This window comes from Acipenser ruthenus, unplaced genomic scaffold (genome assembly GCF_902713425.1).
Source record: "Acipenser ruthenus unplaced genomic scaffold, fAciRut3.2 maternal haplotype, whole genome shotgun sequence".
NCBI classification, from domain to species: domain Eukaryota; kingdom Metazoa; phylum Chordata; class Actinopteri; order Acipenseriformes; family Acipenseridae; genus Acipenser; species Acipenser ruthenus.
The window spans coordinates 38591-49375 of record NW_026708445.1 but is presented as its reverse complement, the minus strand read 5'-3'; the positions used below and the strand labels follow the sequence as shown (position 1 = coordinate 49375).

At 47.2% G+C, this 10785-nt stretch overlaps 1 protein-coding gene across 1 annotated transcript; it reads left to right on the top strand.

The window, feature by feature from the left end:
• Window positions 1-5263: 5263 nt before the first annotated feature.
• On the top strand, window positions 5264-10371 carry LOC131733178 (protein yippee-like 3; the record flags this gene model as incomplete). Its single annotated transcript, XM_059021139.1, has 4 exons — window positions 5264-5713; window positions 8324-8367; window positions 8938-9046; window positions 10019-10371. Coding segments are annotated over 4 exons (693 nt in total), but the record flags the coding sequence as incomplete, so codon positions are not given.
• Window positions 10372-10785: the final 414 nt, after the last annotated feature.

Sequence of the window (10785 nt, the reverse complement as noted above, 5' to 3'; positions counted from 1 at the left end):
CCTTTCCCCTCTCTCCTTTTTCTCTTTATCCCTCTCTCCTCTCTCTCTCTCTCCCCCTCTCCTTTCTTTCTCTCTTTATCCCTCTCTCTCTCCTCTTTCTCTCTCTCTCAATTCAATTGACTGTGCTTTATTGGCACGACATATTTACAGGTACAGTATTTCCAAAGCTTTTACAAATAAACAAACAGGCAAATAAGAACATAGTTTGAACAACATAAGCATTATTATTATTATTATTATTATTATTATTATTATTATTATTATTATTATTATTATTATTATTATTATCCCGGTCTGGACTGTGTGTTCAGCTGTGCTGTGGTCTCTCTCAGTCTGGACTGTGTGTTCAGCTGTGCTGTGGTCTCTCCCGGTCTGGACTGTGTGTTCAGCTGTGCTGTGGTCTCTCTCAGTCTGGACTGTGTGTTCAGCTGTGCTGTGGTCTCTCTCAGTCTGGACTGTGTGTTCAGCTGTGCTGTGGTCTCTCTCAGTCTGGACTGTGTGTTCAGCTGTGCTGTGGTCTCTCAGTCTGGACTGTGTGTTCAGCTGTGCTGTGGTCTCTCTCTGTCTGGACTGTGTGTTCAGCTGTGCTGTGGTCTCTCTCAGTCTGGACTGTGTGTTCAGCTGTGCTGTGGTCTCTCTCAGTCTGGACTGTGTGTTCAGCTGTGCTGTGGTCTCTCTCAGTCTGGACTGTGTGTTCAGCTGTGCTGTGGTCTCTCTCAGTCTGGACTGTGTGTTCAGCTGTGCTGTGGTCTCTCCCGGTCTGGACTGTGTTCAGCTGTGCTGTGGTCTCTCTCAGTCTGGACTGTGTGTTCAGCTGTGCTGTGGTCTCTCTCAGTCTGGACTGTGTGTTCAGCTGTGCTGTGGTCTCTCAGTCTGGACTGTGTGTTCAGCTGTGCTGTGGTCTCTCTCTGTCTGGACTGTGTGTTCAGCTGTGCTGTGGTCTCTCTCAGTCTGGACTGTGTGTTCAGCTGTGCTGTGGTCTCTCTCAGTCTGGACTGTGTGTTCAGCTGTGCTGTGGTCTCTCTCGGTCTGGACTGTGTGTTCAGCTGTGCTGTGGTCTCTCTCAGTCTGGACTGTGTGTTCAGCTGTGTTGTGGTCTCTCCCAGTCTGGACTGTGTGTTCAGCTGTGCTGTGGTCTCTCTCGGTCTGGACTGTGTGTTCAGCTGTGCTGTGGTCTCTCTCAGTCTGGACTGTGTGTTCAGCTGTGCTGTGGTCTCTCTCAGTCTGGACTGTGTGTTCAGCTGTGCTGTGGTCTCTCTCAGTCTGGACTGTGTGTTCAGCTGTGCTGTGGTCTCTCTCAGTCTGGACTGTGTGTTCAGCTGTGCTGTGGTCTCTCCCAGTCTGGACTGTGTGTTCAGCTGTGCTGTGGTCTCTCCCAGTCTGGACTGTGTGTTCAGCTGTGCTGTGGTCTCTCTCAGTCTGGACTGTGTGTTCAGCTGTGCTGTGGTCTCTCTCAGTCTGGACTGTGTGTTCAGCTGTGCTGTGGTCTCTCTCAGTCTGGACTGTGTGTTCAGCTGTGCTGTGGTCTCTCCCAGTCTGGACTGTGTGTTCAGCTGTGCTGTGGTCTCTCTCAGTCTGGACTGTGTGTTCAGCTGTGCTGTGGTCTCTCTCAGTCTGGACTGTGTGTTCAGCTGTGCTGTGGTCTCTCTCAGTCTGGACTGTGTGTTCAGCTGTGCTGTGGTCTCTCTCAGTCTGGACTGTGTGTTCAGCTGTGCTGTGGTCTCTCCCTGTCTGGACTGTGTGTTCAGCTGTGCTGTGGTCTCTCCCTGTCTGGACTGTGTGTTCAGCTGTGCTGTGGTCTCTCTCAGTCTGGACTGTGTGTTCAGCTGTGCTGTGGTCTCTCCCAGTCTGGACTGTGTGTTCAGCTGTGCTGTGGTCTCTCTCAGTCTGGACTGTGTGTTCAGCTGTGCTGTGGTCTCTCTCAGTCTGGACTGTGTGTTCAGCTGTGCTGTGGTCTCTCCCAGTCTGGACTGTGTGTTCAGCTGTGCTGTGGTCTCTCTCTGTCTGGACTGTGTGTTCAGCTGTGCTGTGGTCTCTCTCAGTCTGGACTGTGTGTTCAGCTGTGCTGTGGTCTCTCTCAGTCTGGACTGTGTGTTCAGCTGTGCTGTGGTCTCTCTCAGTCTGGACTGTGTGTTCAGCTGTGCTGTGGTCTCTCCCGGTCTGGACTGTGTTCAGCTGTGCTGTGGTCTCTCTCAGTCTGGACTGTGTGTTCAGCTGTGCTGTGGTCTCTCTCAGTCTGGACTGTGTGTTCAGCTGTGCTGTGGTCTCTCCCGGTCTGGACTGTGTGTTCAGCTGTGCTGTGGTCTCTCTCAGTCTGGACTGTGTGTTCAGCTGTGCTGTGGTCTCTCCCGGTCTGGACTGTGTTCAGCTGTGCTGTGGTCTCTCTCAGTCTGGACTGTGTGTTCAGCTGTGCTGTGGTCTCTCCCGGTCTGGACTGTGTGTTCAGCTGTGCTGTGGTCTCTCTCAGTCTGGACTGTGTGTTCAGCTGTGCTGTGGTCTCTCTCTGTCTGGACTGTATGTTCAGCTGTGCTGTGGTCTCTCTCAGTCTGGACTGTGTGTTCAGCTGTGCTGTGGTCTCTCTCAGTCTGGACTGTGTGTTCAGCTGTGCTGTGGTCTCTCTCAGTCTGGACTGTGTGTTCAGCTGTGCTGTGGTCTCTCTCAGTCTGGACTGTGTGTTCAGCTGTGCTGTGGTCTCTCTCAGTCTGGACTGTGTGTTCAGCTGTGCTGTGGTCTCTCCCAGTCTGGACTGTGTGTTCAGCTGTGCTGTGGTCTCTCCCAGTCTGGACTGTGTGTTCAGCTGTGCTGTGGTCTCTCTCTGTCTGGACTGTGTGTTCAGCTGTGCTGTGGTCTCTCTCAGTCTGGACTGTGTGTTCAGCTGTGCTGTGGTCTCTCCCGGTCTGGACTGTGTTCAGCTGTGCTGTGGTCTCTCTCAGTCTGGACTGTGTGTTCAGCTGTGCTGTGGTCTCTCTCAGTCTGGACTGTGTGTTCAGCTGTGCTGTGGTCTCTCCCGGTCTGGACTGTGTGTTCAGCTGTGCTGTGGTCTCTCTCAGTCTGGACTGTGTGTTCAGCTGTGCTGTGGTCTCTCCCGGTCTGGACTGTGTTCAGCTGTGCTGTGGTCTCTCTCAGTCTGGACTGTGTGTTCAGCTGTGCTGTGGTCTCTCCCGGTCTGGACTGTGTGTTCAGCTGTGCTGTGGTCTCTCTCAGTCTGGACTGTGTGTTCAGCTGTGCTGTGGTCTCTCTCTGTCTGGACTGTATGTTCAGCTGTGCTGTGGTCTCTCTCAGTCTGGACTGTGTGTTCAGCTGTGCTGTGGTCTCTCTCAGTCTGGACTGTGTGTTCAGCTGTGCTGTGGTCTCTCTCAGTCTGGACTGTGTGTTCAGCTGTGCTGTGGTCTCTCTCAGTCTGGACTGTGTGTTCAGCTGTGCTGTGGTCTCTCTCAGTCTGGACTGTGTGTTCAGCTGTGCTGTGGTCTCTCCCAGTCTGGACTGTGTGTTCAGCTGTGCTGTGGTCTCTCCCGGTCTGGACTGTGTTCAGCTGTGCTGTGGTCTCTCTCAGTCTGGACTGTGTGTTCAGCTGTGCTGTGGTCTCTCTCAGTCTGGACTGTGTGTTCAGCTGTGCTGTGGTCTCTCAGTCTGGACTGTGTGTTCAGCTGTGCTGTGGTCTCTCTCTGTCTGGACTGTGTGTTCAGCTGTGCTGTGGTCTCTCTCAGTCTGGACTGTGTGTTCAGCTGTGCTGTGGTCTCTCTCAGTCTGGACTGTGTGTTCAGCTGTGCTGTGGTCTCTCTCGGTCTGGACTGTGTGTTCAGCTGTGCTGTGGTCTCTCTCTGTCTGGACTGTGTGTTCAGCTGTGCTGTGGTCTCTCAGTCTGGACTGTGTGTTCAGCTGTGCTGTGGTCTCTCAGTCTGGACTGTGTGTTCAGCTGTGCTGTGGTCTCTCTCAGTCTGGACTGTGTGTTCAGCTGTGCTGTGGTCTCTCTCTGTCTGGACTGTGTGTTCAGCTGTGCTGTGGTCTCTCCCAGTCTGGACTGTGTGTTCAGCTGTGCTGTGGTCTCTCTCAGTCTGGACTGTGTGTTCAGCTGTGCTGTGGTCTCTCCCGGTCTGGACTGTGTGTTCAGCTGTGCTGTGGTCTCTCTCAGTCTGGACTGTGTGTTCAGCTGTGCTGTGGTCTCTCTCAGTCTGGACTGTGTGTTCAGCTGTGCTGTGGTCTCTCTCAGTCTGGACTGTGTGTTCAGCTGTGCTGTGGTCTCTCTCAGTCTGGACTGTGTGTTCAGCTGTGCTGTGGTCTCTCTCAGTCTGGACTGTGTGTTCAGCTGTGCTGTGGTCTCTCCCAGTCTGGACTGTGTGTTCAGCTGTGGGAGGTCGGGGAGCGGTCTGGTGAGCCGGGACATGTCTCTGACCTGTGTGTCTCTGGTGCTGTTCTGTCTCCATGTCTCCTGATCCTCTTCGCCCGCTGCTGCTGCTGCTGCTGCGCTTCTCTGGGTTTCCATGCTTGTCTGTGACGACTGATTGTGTTCACTGAGCCTGTACACTGTACTCTCTCTCCCCTCCCTCTCCTCTCCCTCTCTCTCTCCATTTCTCTTCTCCCCTCTCCTCTTCTCTCCTCTCCTCTCCCTCTCTCTCTCCATTTCTCTTCTCCCCTCTCCTCTTCTCTCCCCTCCCTCTCCTCTCCCTCTCTCTCTCCATTTCTCTTCTCCCCTCTCCTCTTCTCTCCTCTCTCCTCTCCTCTCCCTCTCTCTCTCCATTTCTCTTCTCCCCTCCTCTTTCTTTCTCTTTTTCATTCTTTTTCTTTCTAAACCACTGTTTCTCTTTTTCTCTCTTTTCTTTCTCTCTCTCCTCTCCTCTCTCCCTTCATCTCCTCTCTCCCTTCATCTCCTCTCCCCTGTTTCTCTTTCTTTCTCTTTTTCTCTCTCAACCACTGTTTCTCTCTTTCTTTTCTTTCTTTCTTTCTCTCCGCTCCCCTCTCCTCTTTCTCTCCCTCTTCCCCCGTTTCTCTCTTTCTCTTTCTTTCTCCCTCTCTCTCACTCTCTCCTTTCTGTTTCTCTCCTCTCCTCTCTCTTTCTTTCTCTCTCCCCCCTCTCCTCTCCCCTCTCCTCTCCCCATCTCCTCTCCCCCTCCCTGCCACCCTCTCTCTGTCTCTCCTCCTCTCTTCTCTCCCCCTCTCCTCTCCTCTCCCTCTCTCTCTCCTTTCTTTTTCTTTCTCTCTCCTCTCTCTTTCTTTCTCTCCTCTCCCCCTCTCCTCTCCTCTCTCCCCTCTCTCTCTTCTCTAGGTGTGTAGAGCCGGGGGTTGGGGGTTCCCTCCCCCCTGCTCCTCAGATTCCGTCACCACGGCGACTACTTTCGGGACACTTCTAGGGACTTGCTTTTCATGTCAGCGGCTGTGCGGTGTGTGCACCGCGCCCCAAACCCCGCAGCCCCCCCCCGCCAACCCCCCCGACCCCGACCGCGATCGCACCCGTCGACACCCAGCCGGCGTCCTCGGCAGCGCTCGTCACGCTGCCCACGGCAACCAGCGCCGCAGCGGCTGCCATGGCGGTGCTAACCTCAGCAACAGCAGCAGCGCCGCAGCGCCCTCTGGCGGCTCGTTGGTGGAACAGCAGGGCTCCTCCAGCCAGCACAGCAACCGGACTTTCCGGTCGTATCTGCCGGCTGGTGTTCGGACCTACAGCTGCGTGCACTGCCGGGCACACTTAGCTGACCACCAGCACCTCATTTCAAAGGTACGTTTAACATCACTGGACTGGACTGGACTGGAATTACATTGTAACTGCAGTTTAATATCACTAGACTGGACTGGAATTACATTGTAACTGCAGTTTAATATCACTAGACTGGACTGGAATTACATTGTAACTGCAGTTTAATATCACTAGACTGGACTGGAATTACATTGTAACTGCAGTTTAATATCACTAGACTGGACTGGAATTACATTGTAACTGCAGTTTAATATCACTAGACTGGACTGGAATTACATTGTAACTGCAGTTTAATATCACTAGACTGGACTGGAATTACATTGTAACTGCAGTTTAATATCACTAGACTGGACTGGAATTACATTGTAACTGCAGTTTAATATCACTAGACTGGACTGGAATTACATTGTAACTGCAGTTTAATATCACTAGACTGGACTGGACTGGAATTACATTGTAACTGCAGTTTAATATCACTAGACTGGACTGGACTGGAATTACATTGTAACTGCAGTTTAATATCACTAGACTGGACTGGAATTACATTGTAACTGCAGTTTAATATCACTAGACTGGACTGGAATTACATTGTAACTGCAGTTTAATATCACTAGACTGGACTGGAATTACATTGTAACTGCAGTTTAATATCACTAGACTGGACTGGAATTACATTGTAACTGCAGTTTAATATCACTAGACTGGACTGGAATTACATTGTAACTGCAGTTTAATATCACTAGACTGGACTGGAATTACATTGTAACTGCAGTTTAATATCACTAGACTAGACTGGACTGGAATTACATTGTAACTGCAGTTTAATATCACTAGACTGGACTGGAATTACATTGTAACTGCAGTTTAATATCACTAGACTGGACTGGAATTACATTGTAACTGCAGTTTAATATCACTAGACTGGACTGGACTGGAATTACATTGTAACTGCAGTTTAATATCACTAGACTGGACTGGAATTACATTGTAACTGCAGTTTAATATCACTAGACTGGACTGGAATTACATTGTAACTGCAGTTTAATATCACTAGACTGGACTGGAATTACATTGTAACTGCAGTTTAATATCACTAGACTGGACTGGAATTACATTGTAACTGCAGTTTAATATCACTAGACTGGACTGGAATTACATTGTAACTGCAGTTTAATATCACTAGACTGGACTGGAATTACATTGTAACTGCAGTTTAATATCACTAGACTGGACTGGAATTACATTGTAACTGCAGTTTAATATCACTAGACTGGACTGGAATTACATTGTAACTGCAGTTTAATATCACTAGACTGGACTGGAATTACATTGTAACTGCAGTTTAATATCACTAGACTGGACTGGAATTACATTGTAACTGCAGTTTAATATCACTAGACTGGACTGGACTGGAATTACATTGTAACTGCAGTTTAATATCACTAGACTGGACTGGACTGGAATTACATTGTAACTGCAGTTTAATATCACTAGACTGGACTGGAATTACATTGTAACTGCAGTTTAATATCACTAGACTGGACTGGAATTACATTGTAACTGCAGTTTAATATCACTAGACTGGACTGGAATTACATTGTAACTGCAGTTTAATATCACTAGACTAGACTGGACTGGAATTACATTGTAACTGCAGTTTAATATCACTAGACTGGACTGGAATTACATTGTAACTGCAGTTTAATATCACTAGACTGGACTGGAATTACATTGTAACTGCAGTTTAATATCACTAGACTGGACTGGACTGGAATTACATTGTAACTGCAGTTTAATATCACTAGACTGGACTGGAATTACATTGTAACTGCAGTTTAATATCACTAGACTGGACTGGAATTACATTGTAACTGCAGTTTAATATCACTAGACTGGACTGGACTGGAATTACATTGTAACTGCAGTTTAATATCACTAGACTGGACTGGAATTACATTGTAACTGCAGTTTAATATCACTAGACTGGACTGGACTGGAATTACATTGTAACTGCAGTTTAATATCACTAGACTGGACTGGAATTACATTGTAACTGCAGTTTAATATCACTAGACTGGACTGGAATTACATTGTAACTGCAGTTTAATATCACTAGACTAGACTGGAATTACATTGTAACTGCAGTTTAATATCACTAGACTGGACTGGAATTACATTGTAACTGCAGTTTAATATCACTAGACTGGACTGGAATTACATTGTAACTGCAGTTTAATATCACTAGACTGGACTGGACTGGAATTACATTGTAACTGCAGTTTAATATCACTAGACTGGACTGGACTGGAATTACATTGTAACTGCAGTTTAATATCACTAGACTGGACTGGAATTACATTGTAACTGCAGTTTAATATCACTAGACTAGACTGGAATTACATTGTAACTGCAGTTTAATATCACTAGACTGGACTGGAATTACATTGTAACTGCAGTTTAATATCACTAGACTGGACTGGAATTACATTGTAACTGCAGTTTAATATCACTAGACTGGACTGGACTGGAATTACATTGTAACTGCAGTTTAATATCACTAGACTGGACTGGACTGGAATTACATTGTAACTGCAGTTTAATATCACTAGACTTTCTGTTTTCTATCCACAGTCTTTCCAAGGAAGTCAAGGCAGAGCGTACCTGTTTGAATCAGTGTAGGTACCAGAGAGAGAGAGAGAGAGAGAGAGAGAGAGAGAGAGAGAGAGAGAGAGCATGCTGGGTTGCAGTGTGGAAGGCTGTGGGTTTGAAGACCTCAGTGGATTGAGGCGACAGAATGGATTTTAAAGATGGTCAGCGCTCCTTTAAAGGGAGGGGCCGGTGATCATGTTAATAAAGCTATTAAGAGGTGAGAGAATGGATTTTAAAGATGGTCAGCGCTCCTTTAAAGGGAGGGGCCGGTGATCATGTTAATAAAGCTAATAAGAGGTGAGAGAATGGATTTTAAAGATGGTCAGCGCTCCTTTAAAGGGAGGGGCCGGTGATCATGTTAATAAAGCTAATAAGAGGTGAGAGAATGGATTTTAAAGATGGTCAGCGCTCCTTTAAAGGGAGGGGCCAGTGATCATGTTAATAAAGCTAATAAGAGGTGAGAGAATGGATTTTAAAGATGGTCAGCGCTCCTTTAAAGGGAGGGGCCAGTGATCATGTTAATAAAGCTAATAAGAGATGAGAGAATGGATTTTAAAGATGGTCAGCGCTGGTGTAAATGTCATGTCTCTTGACAGGGTGAATGTGGGGTGCGGCCCGGCAGAGGAGAGGGTGCTCTTGACAGGTCTGCATGCCGTCGCTGACATCTACTGTGAGAACTGCAAGACCACGCTGGGCTGGAAATACGTGAGTCTGCGTGGAATACAGTGACAGCGTGGTCAAGCACAGAGGGGTGTGGTAAAGCATAGGGAAGCATTGTAAAGCACAGAGAGGTCTGGTAAAGCATAGGGAAGCATTGTAAAGCACAGAGAGGTCTGGTAAAGCATAGGGAAGCATTGTAAAGCACAGAGAGGTCTGGTAAAGCATAGGGAAGCATTGTAAAGCACAGAGAGGTCTGGTAAAGCATAGGGAAGCATTGTAAAGCACAGAGAGGTCTGGTAAAGCATAGGGAAGCATTGTAAAGCACAGAGAGGTCTGGTAAAGCATAGGGAAGCATTGTAAAGCACAGAGAGGTCTGGTAAAGCATAGGGAAGCATTGTAAAGCACAGAGAGGTCTGGTAAAGCATAGGGAAGCATTGTAAAGCACAGAGAGGTCTGGTAAAGCATAGGGAAGCATTGTAAAGCACAGAGAGGTCTGGTAAAGCATAGGGAAGCATTGTAAAGCACAGAGAGGTGTGGTAAAGCATAGGGCAGCATTGTAAAGCACAGAGAGGTGTTGTAAAGCATAGGGAAGCATTGTAAAGCACAGAGAGGTCTGGTAAAGCATAGGGAAGCATTGTAAAGCACAGAGAGGTCTGGTAAAGCATAGGGAAGCATTGTAAAGCACAGAGAGGTCTGGTAAAGCATAGGGAAGCATTGTAAAGCACAGAGAGGTCTGGTAAAGCATAGGGAAGCATTGTAAAGCACAGAGAGGTGTTGTAAAGCATAGGGAAGCATTGTAAAGCACAGAGAGGTCTGGTAAAGCATAGGGAAGCATTGTAAAGCACAGAGAGGTCTGGTAAAGCATAGGGAAGCATTGTAAAGCACAGAGAGGTCTGGTAAAGCATAGGGAAGCATTGTAAAGCACAGAGAGGTCTGGTAAAGCATAGGGCAGCATTGTAAAGCACAGAGAAGCAGATTTAATAGCGAAGTGATCATTTTGATCCTTTTTTTTTACAGGAACACGCTTTTGAAATGACCCAGAAATACAAGGAAGGCAAATATATAATCGAGCTGGCACACATGCTGAAGGAAAACTACTGGGACTGAAACAGACTGCAACATCAACAGCTTCAAACCGGACTGCTGTCTGTCCTCCTCACTAGACTAACAGCACGGTCCTGTCCACCCCCCTGTCCCTGTCTCTCATGGGACGGGACTAGTGTCTGTCCCCCTCACTAAACTAACATACCTGCTGTCCAGTCGACACACGTGGTCTTGTATCATAAAATTAATATCACTTAACATAACTGTTTTGGGCAATATTATTATAAAATCACATTTATCAATAAAATATGATAAAGAAAAATGTCTACTTCTGTGTCACATTATATATATATATATATAGATAGATAGATAGATAGATATAATGTATAAAATACATCTTAATTAAAATACAATGTGACCAAATCCTGGGACTAAACCAATGCTTTAAAATCCATTCTCTCACCTCTTATTAGCTTTATTAACATGATCACTGGTCCCTCCCTTTAAAGGAGCGCTGACCATCTTTAAAATCCATTCTCTCACCTCTTATTAGCTTTATTAACATGATCACTGGCCCCTCCCTTTAAAGGAGCGCTGACCATCTTTAAAATCCATTCTCTCACCTCTTATTAGCTTTATTAACATGATCACTGGTCCCTCCCTTTAAAGGAGCGCTGACTATCTTTAAAATCCATTCTCTCACCTCTTATTAGCTTTATTAACATGATCACCGGCCCCTC